Below are 25289 nucleotides of genomic sequence, written 5' to 3' on the forward strand. Positions count from 1 at the left end.
GGCCTAGTGGTTTTGGTGCTGACCTTATGAATATTAATGAGGTTATGGGGTCAAACATAAACGTCTTTACACTACAATAACTCTGCAACCTTGAGTGGGAGTGTAGCCCAACTTGATTTATAGTTATTGTTTAACAGCTGGTACATGTAGATTTTGGGACAATCTGGACCCCAAAAATTCCTGGCCCATTTTTGGGCTGGGTGGGACCAAATTTTATTTGCACCTCTAATGCATTTGGGACACATTCTATGGACCTGAAGTTGTGGGGCTTACTATATTTGGGATCATTTTGGCCCACATTTTTGGGGTTTAAATTTTTTGGAGGGTGGGGGGGGAGGCAAGTATATATATGAGCAAGGTTGTTTGGCCCAAATAGTTTGGACCATTTTGGTGCAAACCTTGGGCCCAATTTTTGAAGATGGGTGGAAGTTTTAAAATTGCAATAACTCCACAACTTTAAATCGGGATTTAAATCCAAACTTGGAATACAGTTGTTGGTTAATTGCTGGTACCTGTGGTCCTAAATATGCATTTATTTTATCAACTATGATATTGGGTGATGACATACAACACTAGGCAAGGAACCATACTGCCTGTTGGGCGCTTGTTTTACTCTCTTTTGGATTTGGGGAGAGATTTGGGGTGGTGTTGGGAGGGGGGGCGGATGAAAGAGGAGACACCTAAACATCGACGTGTGTTTTTTTGTTGGGGCAAAGGAATATGATGGTTTTGTACTGAAATATTGGTAAAAGTACATCATGTTCATTCGTTGCATTCACTATGTACATAATAGTGGATTCCTAGGTGAAGTGTTCATTTTGAAAGTGGGAGAAAGACGGGGGAGGGGGGGGGAGGGGTAGACACTGAACCCAAATCAATCTGTGTGTACATCATTGTGCATTCTACTTGGCATATTCTTAGATTGTCGCTGAAAGATCGAACCACACAAAAGAGATAAAAACAGTCAATTTGACATTGCTCTAAACTTTATGCAAAAGGTAACCAAAAATATAGCAGAATGAAATTTTGTTCTTATCAAAGTAAAGAAGTATCAGGAACTTGAGCTGGGTTTGAGTTGAGGTCGTCGCTTTTCCCAAACCTTCCAAGTTAATTACAAAAACTCGCAATCAAGAATGAATTTTGACAAAAGCTAGCTAATGAGCTGTATTATACTTTGAGTTCTTACATCAAACAGCACCGAATGGTTCATCGAAATCTATACCTGAAACACGACAATAAATAAATGTTGAATGAAATAGTTAAGTAGCAAATGAACGGAATATACATCCAAGTGATATTTCAGGGCTGACATTGAAGGTTTTGATGTGAGATCATTCAGTTACTGTACATCACATTTCATCACCATTACATCACATTACATAGCATTTGACACTTCATCACATTTCATCCTAGGAGTGTTAGCTCAGTGGTTAACGCCGGTGCCTTTCAATCATAAGGTTCGAGTTCGAGTCACTCCAAGATTACTGTATGTCCTCCAGTGACAGAGTTGTTGTTCACAATTGACAATTCATAATCATAGACGTTAAGTATGAATCTAAGAGACTGACTTCGGTCAGCTTGCGGCTTTGATAAGCCAATGATGGCTTCTCCACGAGTTCCTGCTTGCAGGAAGATCAAAATAAATACATACATACATCTGCTTCTTAGATCTGTTAAAGAATAATAATTACTTCACACATATATGCAACTAGAATTACAGAAAAAGAACATTAAAATCTTGTTTTAACAAAGTTAATGGAATGTAGGTGAGATATTTGTACATGAAAGATACCATACTGATAAACTTAAATTTGCAAAATAACAGATGCTACAGAAAAAACAACAAACTTTGCATTATGATATCGTTTATATAAAGTAATATATGAATATGTTGTCGATAGGATGTCTGTCAATGAAAGGTATCTTCCTCATGTTTCGCGTTATGTCTTGCATATCTAGACAATCATGGTGTTACATAGAGACTGATAGAGTAATGAAAATAATTTCAAAAATAAAATATCTGGGAAGGTTATCTTGAGTTTGTAACCGATCTTTAAGAAGCAACCATTTTAATTTGAAATGAATTTTGTCATTAACTGGTGGGTATCAAGCTCCAGCCTCAAAAGGAAAAACAAGATTCCTTAATATATAGACGATATCTTTAAGTCCACCAAAAATTGCACCATAAATTATGAGTTCGGTGGGGGGTGGGGTAAAATCTCTCAAGGTGGGTCAAATTCGATTGAAAAGGATTGAATACAATTTGGTGGGACACAAAATTTTCTGCACTGCATTTAGCGTTTCATAACTCACTACTAACGACTAGTGAAATGCTTGTGACCACAGAGATCTCTTCGCTAGAGTGCTGATTGTCCAAGAGTGTGTGAATACTCAAAGGCTTGGCTAGATTTAGATGAGGTTACAACCTAAAACAAAATGCAGCTTTGATGAGAACGTTTAGCTAATCTATTGTATTTCTCTGTGTTGAGTCTTTGACCTAGATCCTAATGAGTCATGCAGAAATCATACATATCTATTTAAAGAATGAATGCATAGAATTTTAAAATTGATATACTTTGATAAAAAATCTAAATTACAATGAGACTCATTAAAATGATTGAATACTTCAGTTTATGTCCATAACATTGAATAGATCTATCAATGAGTTGCTTTCACGCGATTAAAAGTTACTGTTAAATCTGCCGAGTTGTTTATAGGGATTACTTGCAAGCAATGGAAAGCTTTCTCTTTTGGTAGCTATTTTGAACTTACTTTCTTGATGGTTTTTAGGTACCAACTTATCCCTAGAATTAAGGGGGAGGTGAGCCGAGGGGAGGGTGTCCAAAATAGACAATTAAATCATCTCTGTGATGAAGAATGCTTCAAGAATGGCAGTAAAATGAGCATTGAAGATTGAGACTGTGCGACCATTCTTTGACTATCAAACCCAGTTGGGTCAATATTGTGGACCTTTAATAGGCTAAAGAATTTGAAGAAGATTAAAAGTTGAGACTATACACTGTGATTGGTCAAGTGGAATGTAGTTCCAACAATTCAGGAATTGATATAATAATAATAATAAATGAGACTTATATAGCGCCAAATCAGTAAACAAAAGTTACTGCTCAAAGCGCTTTACAAAGAAAGTAAATTAATATTACTGATATGAGGTCAGTTTTGGTAGACAATGCTATTCTAGAGTCCCATGTTAGCCTAGACAGAGGGACAGTCTCCACAGGCCTAGCCTAAATAATATGTACAATAAATTTGCAAAGCTATGTTCAGCCCATAATTGTTAAACAATAAAAACGTTCTATGTAAGCTTAACTGACACCCGAGCAAACAGAAAAGATTATGAAAGAAATAAAGTAGCAGTTGTTGAGTCTTAATTTAACGTCAGTTATCATTCTGTGATGTGTTACTTAAGATAGTTCGTACCTAAAACTGTGCCCACGATAACTTAGTGGATTGATAACGGGGGAGGGGGAGCGGGGGGAGGGATAAGGCACACGGAAGCAGATTAAATGTATTAATGGGGCACTGTACAACCAAAGCGATAAGTCTAAATATCTTTTGTAATTTCAAAGGGTTGTAATCAAGCTGACTAGGTACCTCGTGTGAGGTTAAAGAAAGGGGGAGGGGGGGGGGGGGTTTCACTTGAGCAGCAGTGGTCTTTAATCTTTCCCTGGCTGAGCATAAAATGATCCCCCCAACTGAACCATTTTTTCCCTGGACTGATGATTGGGATGTGGGGGGGGGGAGAGGCATGGTCTCCCCCCCCCCCCCCCTTTGCGCTTACCACTGGCCCAAGTTGACCATTTGGTATGGTATGGAGTGGGTTAGCTTTAGAGAAGTAATATCAGTTATACCACATGTTATAGGTAAGCCTACAGTATGTGATAAAAAATTAAACCTGGATAGCATTGTAACTTAGAAGGTAGAATGTCCGTAATGCGATAGACAGTACTAATAAACTTGAGTAGGTAGTTACATAAATCATAGACGAGTTGTTTCCTTTACAATTTCTTGGCAATGAATAGGCCACAGTGTCTAGTACTGGGAATTTTTAAGAATGCCATTACTATAAAGAAACGAAGCTTTGATTGACAGGAGTGCAATTTAGAATTACTGTGAAGGATGTAAATTTGCTTTGACTGACAGTAGAAGCAAAAGTCTGATTAGAATCGAAACCTTCTTTTAGTTGTTTGGTAGTACTCAAAACTTTTAACTATCAATTGATTGCAACTCAAAACGAAATTGTTTTGTGTCATTGTCAGAGAGATGAACAGAAACATAAATGGAAATGTACATTTTAAGTCAATTACAACACAGACACAGACACAACCTACAAACAGACCCATTAGAATTCTAGTGAAGGTATTTGAAGATTCAGAAAATGTATTATTTATAACAAAGTTCACTGTTTCCAATTGTGTGTGGGTGTGTGTGTGTGCTTACTTTTTTGAAATAGGTTTTAGGTAAACAAAGGCAGAGTAGTGGATAGGCTTTGAATACTATCATTAAGTTTCCTCAAAACAAGAACTCTATGATCAACTATGTAAAATACTATTTTCAATTCAACTTAAAGAACTTGTCCAGCCCAAAAGTTAACTGTTACCCTTATCTATCTAGTTGTGAATACAATATTGTCATAACATTTGTTTTAAAGTTTCTCCAGCAATGATCCTTTGGTGATCTTGATTTCTATTATGTATATAGTTGTGCAGACAATATAGATATTATATATATTCTAAAGTTTCTCCAATAATGACCATTCGGCGATCTTGATTTCATTCTGTACGAAAGTACCAATTGTTACCTTACACTTGAGTAGTGCTTCCTGCCAGTGTTCTTATTCTTAAGGGGCAGGGAGAGGGCAAGGGGAAGAAGGGGAAGAAGGGGGGGAAGAAGAAGAAGGGAGGAGAAGGGAGGAAGGGGGGGAGAAGGGAGGAGAAGGGAGGGGTGTTTGGGGGTCCACCACCATCTTATGCATCCTTGTAAACACATACTGCTCTCACATGTTTATCCAAAATAATACATTGTTTATCCCATCACACTAGTCTATAATAGAAGAGTGGATAATCCTTGATCTTTGTCCCCTCTCTCAGGTCAAAACCACCAGTTTCTTCATCCTAGCTATTTCCTTTCTCAAAGCTTCTTCTGACAGTCTCTGTTTACCTTCCAGCACCTTCCTCATCGTCTCCATGTTTGATTGTGTGGTTCCGAGCGCCGAGTGCAAGCTAGATTTGATGTCCTCTACTTCCACTCTGATGACACCCATTAAATTCTCTTCCATCTTGCTCAGTTGCCTGTTGAGATTGCTCTTCAGTTCTCTCTGCTGGTCCTCCGCAACCTCTCTCATGCTGTCCTGCACTCTCTGCAACCGCGCCACCGCATTCTCCATCGGATTCAATCGCTCCGAGATTGCTCTCTCGAATTGTGTCTGTTTGTGAAAAGAATGTCGAGAAAATGATTGACCGAACAGATTCGGACATAAAAAAAAAAAAAAATTCGGAAAAAAAAATGATACAAAAAGAATACAGTTTAATGTAAAATATAACATAAAACTGATGCAACTTCTTTTTTTTTTGGGGGGGGGGGGCTTTTAAATGGAAATGGGGATTTTCATTATACCATAAGACATTGTAAGCTACATGAGATAATAACCTTATAGAAATTTTCTGTGCTTGATTTCTGTTTTGAACTTTGACTAGTTCCTTTCACCACACGATTATCACCGACCGATCGAAACCTAGACATGCAACCACCAGGGTTATGGTTTACATACAAAAGAAGTATTAATAACTAATCAAGTAATGTTTAAATTTTGTTTCTTCACTAGGATGGTCTATTGTAAGTGCTCCTGGAATAACCGCCTAAAACAAGTTTCTCTTTGCATAGAAGATATGGCAGCGACTGATCACAGTCACAGAAGACAAAAGTCCACAAGGTATGAAGAGAATATCTCACGGTAAAATGACACTCTCTGCTCAGATGGGTTTTCGGTTTCCATTTGTGAAAAAACAAAATACAAAATCAATGAAGGGAGAACTTAAAGGATAAAAAAAAACTTGAACCATTTGAAAGGTCAAACAAACAGAGAAACTGACTTTCAAACAGACATACAGACAAACAGACAGAGAGAGAGAGTAATAATACAATGCTGAAAAAATAAAAAATAAATAATAAAAAAAACACATCAAACTCAAAAAAGGGAATCCCCACCCACCCACTCACCCACCCACAAAAAAATCTTTAATGAAGAGTGAACATTTGTGACCTGTTTTTGCTGATTTTGTCCATGGAGTTGTTCCATAGTATGTGCAAGTTCTTGTTTGAGTTTTTTCTGTTTAGCTTGAGATTCTGTTTGCAAGGCTTGAATGTTGTTATGAATTTCTTTCAATTGGCTCTTTGTTTTAAATTCCCAAGACGTGACTTTTTCCTCGAGTTTGTCCTCCGTAACGCTCTTCTTCTCCAATTCCTGTTTTGTCCGCTCTTGAATGTCAACTTGCATCCTTGACACCTGTTGAATGACGTACGGACGTACGGACATACGTAAACAAAACAAAAATCATTTTAGAAAACATGACAAGGATAGAGATAGAGAGAGAAAAGAAAAGGTAAAAGGAAACAAACAATTAGGAAAAGGAAATATAATATATTGCAGTTTTTCATTAAGGAAGTTATTTTTTTGTTTTTTGCAAACCAATTTATTTGATGAACACTGTAAACAGCCTTTCAATGACTTTCTACAATTTGTATATGACAAGATCATGTTTGTCCGTCTTTGAACAGAAATGCTGTCTATGTTTATGATCCAAATATCAACTTCCTTTCTGATATCCTTGATGTCTAATGTTTATGGCTGTACCACAACATTTAACATAAGACAATAATATTTATATAACCAATAAGGTTATATCGCAGCATCTATTTTAAATTTATTACTAGCTTGGTTTCCATGGCGGTCATTCAATGCACCCAATACAGAGCAGGTGTTAAAAAGACAAATTTGAATATTAAACTACTGTGCAGTTTTAAGGCCTGTAATCTTGAACAATCAAGATTGCAGCTCAATATACCTGACTGACACCTGATACAACTCTCACTTTATGCTATTAAATATTCCCTGTTTGTTTTGGTTTAAAAGAATAATGTCTGTACTAGACATATATGTACAAGAGTTAAATGTAATAACCATTTTAAGTAATGAAATTGAGGAGACCAAATCCCTAGCATTATTTACCAAAATTGCTAGAGAATTATTGCCAGTTAATAATGGTCACTCATCTTCAAGCTTCAGCAACCCTTATAATGCCACCTTCTGGAACGTTCTTTTTCATTTCTCTCATTTAGATACTTGATTGAATCTTTACTGAATATAGGGAATGGAATTTCTTCTTCACATCTTGTGTAGCGGTTTATGAATTATGTTTTCTTTATCAACAATTTTTTGTGCCCATAAAGTACTATACACCATTCCATTGGTATAGCAAAGTGTCCATTTTGCATAGTAAATGCATCCATTTTGCATAGCATTTTAGCTATGTGATGGCAGATGAATTATCATTCCCTGCGACACTTCCCAAACTCTTCTGATCATTTGGAGGGTCAGAATCCCACCATCATGATTCAGTTCTAAAACCTTTCACCAATTTTGGGACCCTGCAGGGACATATCTCATCAAATGGTCTAATTCTTATCGGTCGTATAGGGTAATTTATTCATAGTTATTTACAGTACCTTTTGATCCGTAACCTTGCTTCCTTTTTCCATTGCATCTGAGAGAGTGTTTACTTGTCTGTTCACAGCTGATAAACTCTCAGCTAGGCTTCTGATGTCACTGGATATAACAGCAATGGAAGCATCACACCTTTGTAAAAAAATATATAAGAAACAAATAAAAAATAAATAAATAAATACATAAAAATAATAAATGAAAAATTAAAATAATAATAAATAAATAAAAAATATATTAAAAAATAAATAAAAAAAATAAAATAAGAAACCCTTATAAACTCGACAGTACCAAGTGTGATTTGGATTCGTTAAGTATTAAATATTAAACAATCCACTTATGCCTAAAACTGGCTGCAAAGTCACATTGACACTACAAATTTAGCAGTAAGTGCTCAGAGAGATTGCAGCAAAAATTGATTAATTCTTGATTTATTACCATAGATCACCTTATCATTATTTCTTTGGTGAGATGTATAACGTGGTCAATGTTTACATGTAAAGACATGTTTCAACAGACAATAGACTGAGGAAAACTGTAGAAGCAAAATTAAATTCATAAAAAGAGCATAGGAATTAGATAGGATTAAACCCAGTGACCTCGGAAGGAAACTTACATCCTGGGCTCTACCAGGTTGAAAGATGGGGTTGATGACCTAATAAACTGTCTCTTTGCAAATGGTACCCTTGTAGTGAAACTGTACCCTTGCAAACTGTGGACAAGAACCACATCCAATTTCATCTGATACAACCTTCAATGTAATACCAATGGAATTTCAAGAGAAATTTGTAAAATTTTCAAATTAAACGTACAGTATTGATACCAACGGGGAAATGACAACTACATCTTATGCAAGTTGATTTTGAAATTTGTGCACTTATTTACTGCTCCCGAAGGTTATTAAAGTAAAATACCAATTTTCAATGATTAAGTTTGCTTACAATATTCATCAATATGAAGCAGATAAAATGATCTCCCAAGGTTGGACTTGCAAAGTTTTGAAGAAAACAGACTTATTATTCATTTCAAAATGATAATGAAAAATACTGCTAAAATAGGAATGTTCAATCACTTGAGGGTGCACACTGTGTGATATTCATGGATCGTTTGGCTAAAACAATGACAAAATTATTTATGGCCAAATCTGAATGATAGCACTGACGAAAAATGAGCATTGGACACTACCAGCTATTATGCTGTCTCATGTATACAAAGTATGTATCCAAGAGCCAGTGTTGGTTTCAAGTTTTCATGCTTGCCAAACGTTTTGATTTAAGAGGTGTTTGTTACATATTGATTAACTGTTAGGAGAGCCGCATGGTTATCAATCAAACAAACATTAAAGCAACTTTTCTTGTGCTGATTTGGTCATTTTATTATAATTTTTTAACTATTCGATATTAAAATCATACTACAATGCATTGAATTAGTTCATTTGCATAATCAATCCAGTTTTGTTTCAAAACTGAAGATAAAGTACAAAGAGAATTGACCAATTTCTGACATACTGTATTAGTGTTGAACAGTAAAATGAAAAAAGTTTTTGGTTGAGGTTATTGTAACTTGTGAGCACTGACTGACATCACTGACATTGGTGAACAAAATAGAGAGATGCCTTCAATTGATTCATGCAATCTCGATACTAGGAGCATTCATTATTTGAAGGAATTGGTATGATTTCTGCAAAAATGAATACCTTATGCTGGAAGCTGCTTTAAAGAGAAACTTGTCCTAAAGGTACTTGAAAATGGTTTCTCTACAATCATAGGTTACATGACAGTGCTTAAGTCTTAAAACTTTAAACTCTCATTTTCACCGAGAATATTGAACTTGCTATGCGACAGTCTTAGATGACTCAACCAGAAAACGAAAACGTGTAGTGGTTCAGATGCCTAAAAATGTTCACACTGTGGAGGGTGAGCCAAACACGTTAATATACATGATTTTGTGCCCACCAAAATGAAGATTATCTAATAACTAATGCGGCAACATATAAAGAAAGGTATCAGGAATAATTTATCATGTTGACAAGACATCTGACCATTTAATTCACTGGTAAGGATTTTACAGTATAGAATTTTTATTCCAATTCTTGATACAAATCCCTTTAAGATTTCTTAATAGACTGAGAGCTCTACATGAGATTGTGAAATATGTTGACAAGCTACAAGTCAACTCTGAGGGTGAAACTGGATATGGGCCACTTGAGTGTGCTTAAAGCAATACTACATATCAACTTTCCAGGATGACTGCAAAGAGCCCCTTCACGAAACTTAACTGAACTGAATTTGACCAAACTATGTTCACCAAAAGCAAATCTTACCATCGGAGAATAGATTGATTGGAGCATTAATTTTGGAGTTACCATATTTGAAAGGTTTTTCGTTACGCAAGTTAACAAATTTACGTTGTAGATAATTTAAGTACTGTACTTGAAATCAATGACACTAGGCCTTCGGATAAAAGGGGTTCGGATAATCTGCGTTAACTGTATGAACTAAATCGGACATATTGTACTGATGAACCGACATTGACATTTTAATAATTTTACGTAAGCCCAACCCATTCATTAATATTCAAGAGATGGGAACCACAAACAATAGGGCACATTTACACATCATGAGGCATCTACCTACGCAGTATGACATTGATTCAACTTGTTGGTCATGAGATATGGTGTTTACAAGCTTTTCACTGTGATAACACTGTAGCCACACCCATTCATGAATAATTATGAGAATTAATTTCTTGATTATATAACCATGTGCCTATCATCACCTGATATCACCATACCCAGTGTATGAACTGATCAGATATATGGCTGAAGAGATATTGCCATTAGAATTATAATTTTTAAGCCCGCCCACTCATTAATACTCAATAATCTCAACTAGTGCTTCTTTAGATATCGTGTTTACAAGCTGGCCGTCACATACACACACACACAACATAGACACACACACATGCCAGCATGATTGCAAAAGTTACTGAGCTCTCGGCTTCATAACCAAAATCTTTTGTGGATTAGAAAACATTAAAAATTTCCTCTTTTTATTGTTGTTGTAAATTTGATGGCAAAGTTTGCCATCATAAAATATTCTGTTAGTAAAGAACAACTTTAAGAATATTAAACAAAAATGTAAATCGTTATGATTTAAAAACTATACAATTTTGTCATTTATCACCTGCAAGGATAACTTATGTAAGAGAGTATAGGCTGCCAAAAGTTACTGCACCATGTAGATAGATAAATAATGTAACTTGGAGAAATCCAATGATGTCAAAGGATATGTTGTCCTTCACTCACTCCACACCCCCACCCCCACCCTATCCAATCTTTTTCACTCTGTCTCCTTTGGTCACATCTTCAGCCTTAGTACCCAACATTCCTTTATCTTTCACTTTGTAGCACGGATTAGTGTATCTTACGGTATTATTTACCTCCCAACACGGCTCCTGATATCCTGCACCGAGCTAGCTTGCTGAAGTTCAAGGTGTTTTATAGAATTTCCTGTCAAAAGGTCTGCTTTGTCTCTGCCAGAAACTTGAGCCTGTAAATTCTATAAAATGGTAATAAATTTTTTTTTTAAAAAACAAGACCAAAGTAAAAGGCATGTCATAAATACAAGTAGCTAATGTTTTACTTAGGACATTCATGTGAGGGATGGGACTAGCCATGGTCATTGTCTACCCCACTTGAATATGAGAAACAATTTTACCTATATTGTGTGTGCCAAGGTATCTGCATGCCCGAGTCATATATGTTTGGTCCAGGGTACCACCACTGATGGAGTCCTGAGGCACAATCCCTGAATGTCTTCATTTTGCAAAAAACAGTAGCATTCCTTTGAGACATTTTGTTGCTTACCAACAAAAGATATATTGCTTTAAATGGTAAGTCTGTACATGAAACTTTGTTCATAGTGGCGTGCAGGGGTGGATGGTTAGGGATGGGTACAGAAATATCCTCTGTTTCCTCTCAAACCTAATTTGGGGAGGGTATGGGCTTAAAATCCTTGAGTACCTCAGTAGGATTTCTATGATTTGTACGACTCAATCAATACTCACAGCTACTTCTGCACTCAGTTTCTTTAAGGCCATAGTAACAGAGTGCGAATGCTCTTCTAGGAGACGGCTTATTCTTCGATCTTGCCAGACTTCATAGGATGGACTCCTGCTTGACATTAATTCCCCAGCTTCATCCTTCAGTTCGTCTGCCCTTTGAACCCAATCCTTGGATGACCTCACGGTCGAGTTTATCCGGGCCACTAACCTGTCATCCTGTATATCTGGGCTTCTTATTCGGTCACTTTTGACATTTGTAGTAGTATTGTGTCTCACTGGTTGGGTAGGCCATGAGAGAAGTGGCAGAACAGAACTCTGCTGATGATTATGGGACATCTTTCATCTACACATTGGCATATACATGATGAATTCATAAATCATCTGTATTATTTGCTGTGACACCAAACCTGATGTTTTTTTAGGAAATAAGAGAAGAGCATTAATTATAGCAAGTGTGCCTAAGTTGTGGGTGATAGCCTTCATCCTTAAAATTTGCACACAGGACTAGTCTAGGTCCTTTTCTATAACAACCATGATATACAAGGGCAATAGGAATCATCCTGTTTTCATAATGGCCATGTCTGTACTTCACTTTGAATCCCATGGCTAACCAAATTTTTATGATCATTGAGGGTAAGGGAGTAGGATAGGGTGGCCAGATGTCAGGCATTTAGGCAGAACAGTCAGGCAATTCAGTGCACTGCCCTCCATCAGGCCGGACACAAACATATCTAACGCATAAATTTCAAAGAAAGGGATTTGAAGCAAAACTATACAAATCCTAAACCCACACATTTCCTTGTTTTGTTCATGTGTCCAGGCTTGACAGATGGGTGGGTGAGGCAGATACTACAGCTCAGGGCTGGGATCCATTGGTAGGGGGGGGGGGTGGCCAAGAACATATAAAAGGGGAATATGAGATGAAGACTACTTATTGTAAAATGAAGAATATGTTTACTCCATTATGATGTTTTCAGTGGCCATCCTAGAGTAGAACAATGTAAGCATAGCAAAGTAACAAAATGGAATGTAAGACTGAATATTTGTAGGGTGAGCAAATACAAATTTAACAAAGTTGGAGAGGGATTGACAAGCCGGTGCTCATGCACAATCATCACAGCATTGGATAGATTTCAAATTAGCATCTGTTGGCTTGGGAATACTAAGCAACTATATGCCAAGTAACACTAACATAGCCTCTAGTCAATATAAGTAACTAACTTAAGAGGCCTAGGCTTGACCTAGCTAAAGGCTAGGACCTATAGCTATAGTTAGGCTTAACACTAAAACAGTAAGGCTTATCCTCAAGATTATGCGACAAGTAACTATGCTAGCCTACTACTATAGTAATGTATCCCATCTAGATCTAAGCCAGACCGAAGTTAGGCATATCTTAGGCTACCAAGTTAAAAATTGGCTCGTCGAAACAGCAGTAAAAGAGTAACCATACCCTAACTTGCCTTTGTGTTACGGTTGACAACCTTTCAGTTTTACTTCTTCAACAACCTCGTTCCTCATATCCTATGGTAGAATAGTTTATGTCAGAAAGAGTCCTGGCATTCAGAAGCACTGAGTTACAAACTGTTGTGCTTTTTACGTAACTGGTTGTACGTACACCGTACAACACTATTACTATTAGACACCTGAGCTGCATGAATCGCCAGCGTATATCACAACCATGACAACACCGGGTGAAAGTGCGGTCGTAGTGGTGGCAATGTTTATTAAATATTTCGAGTTACAAGTTTGCGAAATTAAAACGCTTCAATATAAAGCACATACAATTTTGGCAAACCCTTTCTCATGATCACAAGTTCGAGTTTTGAAAGTGAGTCAGGTTTTCTAGCTGATCATTTTCATCAACGATCACTGTCGACATCGGCAAAAATAGGCCAGCAATAACTTCTCGTCGCCGAGTGTACATAACGGACGCCACGCTGTTCTTCTCAGTCATAGGGGTGAGGTTTTGAGAGAAAACAAAAAATGCAGAGGACTCGCAACTCGTTCTGCTCAAATATTTTGTCTTCTCGGCCTTTTGGCTATAATCATGTGTAGTATATGTTCCCTTTCGAGGGGAATGGTCACAGTCTCGATGCAAGGGGACTGGGATTGAGAGCGGATCAGTCGTTCGGTAGTTTGGTTTTCATGCCCAGGTTTTCTCTTCCACATAATTAAAATACTAATTTGTGAAGAGGCGACGCTGTTCGGGGCGAGTGAAACGGACGACAAACATGGATCCTCTGTGTAGGCCCCTATTCATAAAAATCAAGTATTTGCATGTTTTTGCGCCACACCGAGTGCGCTTGTTATTTACAACCACCCCCCCCCCACCCTCTTATTCCCGGTCTTATCGAAAATGACACAGATAATATAAATTAAAATCAAATTAAAATGGTATCACAAATTTAAAAAATTGTATCACAAATTAAAATGGTATCAAAGAACACCATGTTGGAATTCAGAATATCAAAGAATTGCTTATGCATGCGACTTTGGCAAGCTTGAATTATTCTCCTTATGAGAGTGTCTCTGCTACTGTTCTATGAGCACTTCGCCTTACAGTGACTGCTAATTTTGAAGTAGAGCTTAATTATTCAAATGTTTTTAGTTTCCAATTTTCATGTCCAATAAATCGGTATGCCTACATACATATATCAATCAATCAGAAATATTAACAAAGTTGTCTTTGGAACATTTGTGAAAATTCTCGTAAACGAAGAAAAACTAATTTGTTGCCAAGGTGAAGCACTACATGAAAATATTACATGTACCAGAGTATTTCAAATGGGAGACAAAGACACTTCACAAGTATCTTTAGTAATAAAACAATTATACTTGTTCTTCCTGAAAATTTAGTTAACTTCAGTGTGCTAATACCTCACAAAGTATGACACAAAATAAAAGAGACCATAACAAGTTTGTGATGTTTTCTCCATATATTTCAGAAAAAAATTAAAATAACAGAAATAACTTTGGACTCAACTAGAGCGCATAATTCTACTTAAAAATATTTGACTTCTTTTCCCCAAAAATTTCGTAAAACATAATATTCAGTTAGGCAGTGAAAGATGTGCTTCTTAGTCTCAGTGCCTGCACATGTTGGAAACTTTTGCTTCAGGAAATTCCAATTAACTTATCAAGAAAGGCAAAATTAATAAAAGGAAAGAAACAAACAAATAATACATACCTCTTGTTAAAGTAGACTACCTGATCAAAGCTTTATTCTAATTTCTTGCACAATTCTTTGACTTGTGTCAACAAATTTTGAAATTCCTTTCTTAAGGAAATTGATCCCTGGTGGTTCAAATATGAATGTAATAAATCTATGTAATCACAACAAGAGGCCAGGCGGTTCCTTGCTGGACTCACGTTTATAAAAACTTTGTGAAAACGTTCAAGTGTTTGAAAACTAATTTCAAAGTTTGCCACTTTTTGCACGACTAGACAGTGAGGACCCTGTTTAGCTACTACTGTAGGCTTAATTTTGATACTGAGAATAAACATTAATTTCTCAAAGAATTTTTCAAAATTATTTTTCTACAAACAAAAGTAGATACGTTGCCTGATAAAATTTTCATAGCAGGTGACATTACTGTGGAAAGAGTAACCCAGCTTTAGCCCAGACATTGATTTATGCTATTCCACACCAGCATTAAAGGGTGTGAAGACTCGCGCACAAAGAAACGTCTCTTGCCGATAATCTATTCTAGTTTCGAATGAGGTGTAACAGAAGTGTTAGACACCACCATCGATCCCAGAAAATATGTACACAGCTTGCTACCTTCGTTAATTAGACACTAGTGTACAGTCAGTACATACAGCTGTGGTCAATTCCAACAGCACAGTGTAAAAACAATACAGCTATGGACATCTCTGGTCCAGCTAAAGATAACAAGGTATCAGGTTTCATTACTGTCTGCATTTTGTAGCGACACGAACAAAACCTCATTTGCAAGCAACGGAAAGTTAACTTTTTCAAAGCGCAGCACCCTGTTTGGGGCGAGTCTTCAATGCCTTTAATACCGTCCTTTGGGGTACAAAAAAGAAGGAAGTGAATGTACATGATGAAGGAAATTTTATGTGTGGCATCGAGAAATCCATGCTTTTGACAGACTTTTACCTTTAATCATGATAAACTAATACTGTTAAAAAACTATTCTATCGTAAATTTATCCCGTCCGATTGTAATCGTTAGGAGTTCCTCGCAAAACCAGTGGTCACGTTTGCAACCTTCTAGTCCAACTCTACAGAGGAGCCCAATCAGAGAGAAGTGAGCCAACATGTAATCTTTCCCAGCCTTTAAAGAACTTTACATTCAAACATAACAAATTTTGTGTGCATCAATAATCTGTTTGAACACAGTGTGGAAAAGGAATTGAAGGTATCGACCACAGGATCACTACATGAAGATATTATTCTCTTCCCCTCTCCAAGGAAATGCAGAGTACAGATCCCTTCCGACCAGACAACAGCAAGTCTTGGGAGGGGGGAGGTACAGCCCGGGGCACAGGGTCAATTAGGGGGCCCACAGAAACTAATGGATGGAGATTAAAGTCTTCTCATTTGCATCATCTTCTTAAAAGGAGAAAATGTGAAGACTTCTGAAAAAAGAGTGCCTGATGAGATAATTGTCCCTTGGACCTTGACTTGGCTCTTGGGCCAAGTGGATCTCTTGATATGATAGGAAGCTGTACCACAGCATGTACATCTGCGCATGGGTAGCAATTGTATCCATTACACGCAGGACTGTGCTTCCTTTCGGTTGGTCAAAACAATTACTAATTAACCAATTAATGAACTTCACAGATCATTTCTAATACCATCTAAATTCAGCATGATCAATCTGTTAAGAAGTTGTCAGTTGTTTCTAGAGCTCAAAATTCTAATGCAGACAATCAGACCCTAGAATGCTTCTGTGGGAAGAAATTCCATTTTTGCAGCAAGAGTGAGGTGATAAATAAAAGGGTTTTGAAATAACATGTCTGACCATTCTGGAGGTTTTTCTAGCAAAATTCAGGAAAACACTGATCTAATCTTTTTAGAATTTGACACTACCAATGGAGTTATTTGATGGTGTTTAATATGGTTCAATTGTAGGTACAGTATGTCTTTTAGATCCTCCTGCAAGCAGGAACTCGCAAAGAAGCCATCATTGGCTTATCAAAGTCACAAGCTGACCGAAGTCAGTCTCTTAGATTCATATATTAACGTCCATGATTATGAATTGTCAATTGTCAACAACTCTGTAACTAGACGACATACATTAATCTTGGAGTGACTCGAACTTGGGACCTTATGATTGAAAGGCACCGGCATTAACCACTGAGCTAACACTCCTTAAGTACATCAACCTAGATGAAGATCCCAAGGAACCACAAAGAAGTCTTTCATGTTGAGCTATTTATTGACAGAGCTCTTGCAAAGTCAGGAAAGCTTTAAAAAAAGAAAAAAATCATCAGCTGTGTACAAAAAGAGATAAACTAAGAAGCTTTGAAGCTGGTGTTAACTGGTGTTAGATTGCATGAAATAATCTTCTTCTTCATCTGTGCCTCATAGATGGTACTGCCTCCTCTTACAAGAACATGCTGCAATAATACTCTGAATGGAGCCACCTGCAGCGATAAATGCCACCACGGACATTGCCACAAGGTTGATGGCGGCGAGTGGCAAGGCAACTTGGTATAGGATATCACCTTTAAGCAAGGTCTATGGAAGAAATGAAAAGCATTTTTGTTGTCGTATTAAAGCATTAAGCATTAATTAATCCAGCTAATGAGTTCATAATGTAATTTTAAAAGACCATTTGAGAATAAATCTCAACACAAGTCAGCCCCCCTCCACCCCCCCCCCCCTCCCCAAAAAATGAGTAAAACTGATTTTCATAATACTCAAATGTTGCCAACTCCAAATACATCATCTATTTTTTGGGAAAAATGTCCTGCAAGTATCATTACAGACATAAATGGTTTTCATATCATCATTTCGTCCCAAGTTATCAGCGAGTTTCCTACACGTTACCACAAGTGGACTTTTGACAACTAGGTCCCACATCAACCCCCCACCCCCTGGCCCATCTCCACCAACCTGCAGTCTGCACCTCTTGCTTATATCTTGATTATGCAACTAAAATAGCTTTTAGCTTACCATTTCTGATACGATAAAATGTGAGATGGCAACCAGCACTGGAGCAAGGTACCTCTTTGTATCGAGACCCCAATAAAATACCACGTTCCACACCACATGCAGAAGAATCATGAGCATGGTGAAAAATGCTGAAACAGATAAAAGGATGACAAAGATTGGAAATGTGTATAAAAGTAAGACCCACTGCTACTTGCTTGCTACACACTCATAGGACATGTGAGGGCAGAATCTTACCTAACAAGGGCAGTCTACATCATGACTGTGAAGAAGTAAAGGATTGAAAGTACTTCAGAAATCTTAAACCACTACTTTTACAATTTATACAAAAGAGAAGAATGTTCAATTTTTTAATGTAACACCACCTTCAATATTGAAAAAGTCTGTTCTAGAACATCATTTGAAAGCTTCTACAAGGCTTTGGATATAATCCAATGCATTGGGTATTTACAATGTCAGCAATGGGGTTATTAGGGGGTTATATTTTAACCCCCTACCCGCTACCCTAATGGCTAGCCAAACTCAGCCGATGCCATGCTCTTCAAACTATCAGTTTTCTCCACATTCTTTTATATTCCAAGTAGGTCTATTTTTTTTTTTTTTCTGTGACCCCGGTACAAATGACCTTTCATGTTAATAAAATGTTTAAAGATTCATATTTTTTTAGCTTTCAAACCGATCACAGGTGGCTGCAAGGAAAAGACCCTTGCTGCAACCTTGCGCAAAATTAATTGCTTCACACTTATACCTTCACACCTCTGACCGTGTCAACAATGACAGCCAAAGGATAAAATAAATCAGGGCGAAAAGAAAGCCGATATCATGTCATACCTGACATAATCAAGTAGTTAAGACTGTCTCCATCCCTGAGGCCAACTGTTCCAGGACCTCCAGAATCATCTAGGACATTGATGAGAGCAAATAACCCACTCATGGTACCAAAACCAAGGCCAGCAACTATAAAGATAAAATACACAGATATAAATGAGAATAAAACAGAAGCCTTACTGAACTCTTTTCACAGACATTCCCCAAACTTCTAAATTTCTCTGAAGGACTGGCAATGTATGATTAGAAAATACATCAGACAGTATTATAACATCAAGGAGTAGATGAAATATGAGATGGATATGGAAAACAAAAAATTGGTTGAACTTTCACCATTTCATCGAGACCTCTTCAATTAACATCTTTCATGCAAAATTTTGTCTCAAAACTGTCACATCTGCAGAACAAGGTCAACCACATTATTCATAACATCATTTATACAATTACTTCATAACGTCATCATTCTGCAGAGATGTGGGCAAAGGAAAAGGAGAATATTTGCTTAATGGTTTTGTTTTGTTAAACTACAAGTTAATTTTCACTACTGAATGTGAACAAAACTGAAACTGATCCCAAGAACCAGATACCTGGAAATGTTTTGAAGAAAATATCATTTGGGCTGGCAGTAGTTGGATTTTCACAACCTTTCTCTTTTGGTTATGTGTTGTATCAGCACAATTAATGGAATATGCTTTGTTAAAGAGGTTGCACTTTGCAGTTGGACAATCTGCAATCTATTGAGCCATGACCCAAAAATGGGTCACAACAAATTTCTTTGCTGTAGCAGAATACAAGTTCTATGATTTAATCATATACGCAAGTTCTATGGTGCAATAGATTGCAAGTCTTCTTCCTGTGGTGCTATACCAAGTTTTCTGGTGTGTTAGAATACAAGTCCTGTGTTAATAGTAGAATACAAAGTTTTGTTATTTGCTGGATATACCAGTTCTATGGTGCAAAACAATGCAAATCTTGTTGTGTATTTGAATTGCTAGTTCTATGCTGTGGTACAAAACAAGTTCTCTGGTGTGTCAGTATACAAGTTCTGTGTTATAGTAGAATACAAAGTTTTGTTATGTGCTGGATATACCAGTTCTATTGTGAAATTTAATGCAAGTTATATTGTGCAATAGAACGCAATCTTGTTGTGTATTTGAATTGCTAGTTCTATGCTGTGGTACAAAACAAGTTCTCTGGTGTGTCAGTATACAAGTTCTGTGTTATAGTAGAATACAAAGTTTTGTTATGTGCTGGATATACCAGTTCTATTGTGTAATTGTATGCAAGTTCTACGGTGCAATTGAATGCAAATCTTGTTGTGTATTGGAAGTGCTAGTTCTATGCTGTGGTACAAAATATGATCTCTGGTGTGTCAGAATACAAGTTCTGTGTTTATAGTAGAATACAAGTTTTGTTATGTGGTCGAATACCAGTTCTATTGTGTAATTGTATGCAAGTTCTACGGTGCAATTGAATGCAAATCTTGTTGTGTATTGGAAGTGCTAGTTCTATGCTGTGGTACAAAACAAGTTCTCTGGTGTGTCAGTATACAAGTTCTGTGTTTATAGTAGAATACAAGTTTTGTTATGTGGTCGAATACCAGTTCTATTGTGTAATTGTATGCAAGTTCTACGGTGCAATTGAATGCAAATCTTGTTGTGTATTGGAAGTGCTAGTTCTATGCTGTGGTACAAAATATGATCTCTGGTGTGTCAGAATACAAGTTCTGTGTTTATAGTAGAATACAAGTTTTGTTATGTGGTCGAATACCAGTTCTATTGTGTAATTGTATGCAAGTTCTACGGTGCAATTGAATGCAAATCTTGTTGTGTATTGGAAGTGCTAGTTCTATGCTGTGGTACAAAATATGATCTCTGGTGTGTCAGAATACAAGTTCTGTGTTTATAGTAGAATAAAACGTTTTGTTGTGTGCTGGAACACCAATTCTATGGTGTAATTGAATGGTGCAATTGAATGCAAATCTTGCTGTGAAAGCGACTGTTAGTTCTATGCTATGGTACAAAACAAGTTATCTGTTGTGTGAGAATACAAGTTCTGTGTTATAGTAGAATAGATAGTTTTGTTATGTGGTGGAATACCAGTTCTATTGTGTAATTGTATGCAAGTCCTATGGTCTCTATGGTACAGCAGAATGAAAATATATAGTGCAGTAGATTACCCAGGAAATATATCAATTGTTCAAATTCTGTGTAGCTGTTTTGAAATCTCTGAGTCATCATCTCTAAGAAAGTACTATGTTTCCTATTTAAAAACAACACCCACTGCTACGCATCTTTGGACACGTACCGCAATTTGGCCGTTTTTAATGGCATTTTGAGATGTGATAACGGATAACTGATTCCCTGAATACCAGCTCAATGTTCTAGTAGAATACCTGTTCCATTGCGTAACTGATTGCAAGATTGCTTTGTCCAAATTTGTAATCTTTATAAGCTATTGTTGTTGTTGAAATGAGCTGTACTGTCAGTAATGCTGAACTAACATATTTATATGACAGGAGATGGCCCACCCTCTTTAAAATATTAGTTTAAAATAGCAAGAAAGACTCTTGTCTCACCATATGCATATTCATGTTTTGTGGTATCAGAAACACTGCCATTGGCTTGTCTTCTCTCCTCTTCGGTTTGTGAAAACTTTTGAAGGCCCGCTTCGGCTTTACTGAAATTAAATAATCAAGATATTGGGATAAAAAAATTATGCAAATTAGAACAGTTACTAACTATATCTACCAAAATGAAAAGAAATCACAATAAATTTCTTGCTGGCCTAAATTTTCAAGATATGATTGTCATTTTGGAAACCATACTCCAAAATGCAGCCTCAAAGGACTAATAATTCCAGGTTATAACTAAGTTAAATTGACACATTTGGTCTGGACACCAGTATTTCCTATCTCCTATTAGGTAACAAATAGCATTTGACTGGACCATTTTGAATTTGTGATCACTGATTGGTCTGCCCAGTGAGATTACCTATGACAGATGCCAGTGCGGGCAGGCACAGTGCTAAACTGTTACCAACCTTTGTAAGCTAGGTTGATTTGAGTGCATGCATATGCATGTTGAATGGCAGGTAAGAGAGATGTGAAGTAAAATAAACAGTAACATCTCAATTAGGATATATGCAACACCAGGAGAAAAGCAAACAAGAGTAGGGATGCCATTGGTTTGAACCCATATGACATATATAATTAAATCAAAGAATTATCACCTGCAATGATACAGCTGCAGACTTTTACAAAACACTGATTTATGACTGAATAGTGGAGGTTGCAGGACAAGAGAAAGGGGGTGGGGAGGGGGGCCATCTCAAAATTTGAAATGTCTGCTAACTGTTGCAAGGAGGAGATTGGTGTACATATTTCTTGTCACCGTTGCAAGACACAGAGCTGATTTTGAAGCAAACAATCAATGACTACATTTCCTGATAATCAACCACAGCCATTCTTGAGTTTGTCATTAGGACAATGACCTATATACTTACAACAAGAGATAGCAAAGATTAGTTATACACCATTATTCATCTTGTTGGTTTGATGGTTTTACTACTCAAACAACTTAAACAATGTGCAAGTTTTGTTAGGGCCACCAATACACATTCTTTAACTCAGCTATACACTGATGATGACATAAATTCTTTTACAGGTCTATAAGAGGATTAAACATTTGATGGTAATGTACTGGATACTGAATGCAACATTAGGTTACTGTACTGTAAGACATGAGCATAAAAATTACCTTAGCAAAGTGTACAGGAAAAATCTGAATATTTCCTGGAAAAGTATGGAGAATGTGAGACCAAAGGCAAGTTTCTCTTTGAGAGAAGGAACGATCGTCCACCAGAGAGAAGAAACCAATAGGGAAAGGAGCCAAAAGAACATTCTGTGGATCACAAAGGATAGAAAACATGGTGGTAATTTGATAAACCAACCCACACAAACATTTCAAGCAATCAGACAAAAACATATTGTGACAACTACGAAAGACCGTAGTTTGTGCTAAATTTGCGTATTTAAACATTACAATCTTGTGCTATCATACTCAAGGCAAAATAAAGTTCAAGTTCTCTGTTATTCAAGTCAACTACTTATTTGCACCGGGTGACAAAATTAAACAGTTTACAAATTAAACATCAAACCATTAGATTAAATTTGTGGGACTTGATATTTTCTCATCTCTGTATTAGATGTAACTAGTTTGCAACCACATAGGTGTCTCATTGTAATTTTGAGGCATATTCAATTATGTGGAAATGATACAACCCAATGCAAATTATGTGTATTGTGTAGCTTCAAAAAGCAACCAAAGCTTTTACAAATTTCAGTGCATTACTTCATATACAGGTTCGAGTCTGGCCAGGACTCGAACCGGCAATCCTTAAATCAAAAGTCCACCGCCTTAACCACAACATTTTGTTCACATTTTTTGTTGAAATGTCAATTTTTTGTGCTTTCTACTCACTCAGACTTAACATTTCCATGTGGTGGTTAATGAAACAGAATTTTTTGCGGATCCTTCAAGTTTGCAGATGCATGTATAGCAACATGCCACTGCACACAATTAAATACAGAAAGTGATAGCAATGGCTTACCCAGACATCATGACAATTATCCTCAGAGGTTGTGTAGCTATTGTAAAGATGAAAAGTGCTGCTGCAGGGCCATAGGCGATGCCAATGGCACCTACCATTTGTAGAAGTGTCATATTATAATGTTACTTGCTGTCAGTATTGAACAAATTAGTAGTCTTTTTCAGTTGGTAACAGTGGGATAATTGAAAAAGCTAGGCTTAGACTTCCAGGACACTTCTACCTGTGAAGGAGAATGAAAATACAATTACGATACAAGTTCTTTCCCTTAAATTAAACCATCAGGGTTAACAGCTAATACAATACCAAAGGTCTCAAGAATGAAGACCTGTTGGCAGTGGTGGTGACAGCATAAACAATTATAGAAGTGAAAATGAAGTCAACTGGTGCTCATTTTTTAGTTCTCCAAATAGAGTTACTAGGGGCCCAACCAAGTATACTTCTGGGAAGGGAAAGGGGGTACCTCTGAAGGTTAAACTACCAATCAGTGGTGTAGCAGGCCATTTCTGATTGGGAGGGGTAGTTGTTCTGTTATGTCTGAGGTTACACTAAGAGGGGGCCATCAAATGGAAAGACCAAAGAGCCACCCACAGTGGGTGTGCACGAGTGTGGCCACAGCATTTTCAGATATATTTACTCTAAAACTAAAAGCTATTTTCACGAGCAAAATGTCTGCATTCAAATCAAATGCTCGGGGCTTAGAACCCCATCTCTCACCGGTTCATACGGACCAGCAACTACAGTAGTACTAGACGTATTTGGTTACGGTACCAAGTAATATTAGTAGTGTAGGAAACGACCAATCATAGTCTCGGCCTGTATCAGGACTAGGCTATGACTAACCCATTAGTATTAGTATTACAGTAATGGTACTAATGATAGAGTTGTGTGGCCTAACTTTGACTTGAGTTGAATACATGTATTCCTGACGAAGTTAGACGAGACGCTGGAAGTGTAATTCAAATAAGTAGAACTAACTGGATACCTTTTCTGAAGTCTTTGGTCTCTTGATCAATTGCAGCCAAGCTAGGGTTGGTCTTCGTTAATTAACAGCAAACTGCTACATTAACAATTGTCTGTGTTCCGGTATAGTCAGCCACATTACGCGTCACAGAAGCACTAATAAAGTATAGTACGACCACAACGTAGCCTATAAACATCACAGAAATACATTCCTGTGCTACATAACAACACAGTAAAGGCTGCACAGTACTAACACCCATTGTAGCTTATATGGGCGGCCATTACCGCAAAAAAGCAGATATAACCAAGAAAATAAATACACAAGCTTGGGGGAGGATAGAAACATTCATTACGTAATGTTGCTCTTGGTCTTGGTCTTGGTGTGGTACTGCACAAATCGCCCCTGATGTGGCTGTTGACGTGCAGTCCTTCGAGTTTTGCTAATGGTGCTGCTGACTTCCCAGCATGAACTTGAAGGAGGCAGTGTTTGGTGCTGATTTCAGGTCAGGTAGGAGGAATGGTGCGAGGATAAAGCGAATATTTATAACAGTTCTTTTGAGCTTGAGGAATTTTATAATTCAAACTGTGAGATTGACGTAGTGATTGGTTTAATCCGTATCAAAGCATATAACATAACTTACAAAGTAAAGTTATGAAAAGGAAAAAGGTTGATGCCTTTGCCAGCTTTGGACTGTTTGGAAAATAAACATTGCATGTTTTTGTCTGAGCTTTTCATTACCTTTATTTCGGCAAAAAAAGTACATCATCATCGATAGTGTGATCATTACTGCAAAATAGTGAAAATATTGCCTGGACAATCGACATTGAATTCATACTGAGGCATTCATAATATGGATAATACTCCAAGTGACATATTCAACCTATATCAAATTCAAAAACAAATGCGATGAGTGAATTTACAAATTTTATAAAAGAAGCAGAAAAA

At 37.0% G+C, this 25289-nt stretch overlaps 2 protein-coding genes across 4 annotated transcripts; both read right to left on the minus strand.

The window, feature by feature from the left end:
- Positions 1-746: 746 nt before the first annotated feature.
- Positions 747-13686, minus strand: LOC139978768 (protein FAM81A-like). 3 transcript variants are annotated; one of them, XM_071989254.1, is made up of 7 exons: positions 13264-13686; positions 11807-12210; positions 11180-11298; positions 7744-7873; positions 6281-6523; positions 5179-5443; positions 747-1222 (listed from the first exon to the last, which is right to left on the minus strand). In XM_071989254.1, the coding sequence occupies exons 2-7, from the start codon at positions 12137-12139 to the stop codon at positions 1188-1190; spliced, it is 1125 nt and encodes a 374-aa protein (XP_071845355.1). In that variant the 5' UTR covers positions 12140-12210; positions 13264-13686; the 3' UTR covers positions 747-1187. The 3 variants fall into 3 exon arrangements, with proteins under 3 accessions (XP_071845355.1, XP_071845354.1, XP_071845353.1); XM_071989253.1 differs by having other exon boundaries at positions 747-5443; positions 13254-13686; XM_071989252.1 differs by having other exon boundaries at positions 747-5443; positions 13264-13684.
- Positions 13687-14720: 1034 nt separating this feature from the next.
- LOC139979095 (gamma-secretase subunit Aph-1-like) lies at positions 14721-24526 on the minus strand. Its single transcript, XM_071989763.1, has 7 exons — positions 24366-24526; positions 23384-23603; positions 22531-22674; positions 21351-21451; positions 18776-18901; positions 17948-18075; positions 14721-17509 (listed from the first exon to the last, which is right to left on the minus strand). The coding sequence occupies exons 2-7, from the start codon at positions 23494-23496 to the stop codon at positions 17354-17356; spliced, it is 768 nt and encodes a 255-aa protein (XP_071845864.1). The 5' UTR covers positions 23497-23603; positions 24366-24526; the 3' UTR covers positions 14721-17353.
- Between the last annotated feature and the right edge of the window lie 763 nt (positions 24527-25289).

The sequence above is a fragment of the Apostichopus japonicus genome, chromosome 13 (genome assembly GCF_037975245.1).
Source record: "Apostichopus japonicus isolate 1M-3 chromosome 13, ASM3797524v1, whole genome shotgun sequence".
Lineage (NCBI taxonomy): Eukaryota > Metazoa > Echinodermata > Holothuroidea > Aspidochirotida > Stichopodidae > Apostichopus > Apostichopus japonicus.

Excerpts from the sequence above, each read along its gene's own strand:
- LOC139979095 (XM_071989763.1), bottom strand. The coding sequence starts at position 23,496 with ATGACACTTCTACAAATGGTAGGTGCCATTGGCATCGCCTATGGCCCT. Across the intron at positions 21,452-22,530 it reads TTCCTGTACACTTTGCTAAG|TAAAGCCGAAGCGGGCCTTC; the intron begins GTAATTTTTATG and ends ATTTAATTTCAG. Across the intron at positions 18,902-21,350 it reads AAAACATGAATATGCATATG|TTGCTGGCCTTGGTTTTGGT; the intron begins GTGAGACAAGAG and ends TTATCTTTATAG.
- LOC139978768 (XM_071989253.1), bottom strand. The coding sequence starts at position 12,139 with ATGTCCCATAATCATCAGCAGAGTTCTGTTCTGCCACTTCTCTCATGG. Across the intron at positions 7,874-11,179 it reads ATCAGGAGCCGTGTTGGGAG|GTGTGATGCTTCCATTGCTG; the intron begins GTAAATAATACC and ends TTTTTTACAAAG. Across the intron at positions 6,524-7,743 it reads GCAAGGTTACGGATCAAAAG|GTGTCAAGGATGCAAGTTGA; the intron begins GTACTGTAAATA and ends GTCATTCAACAG.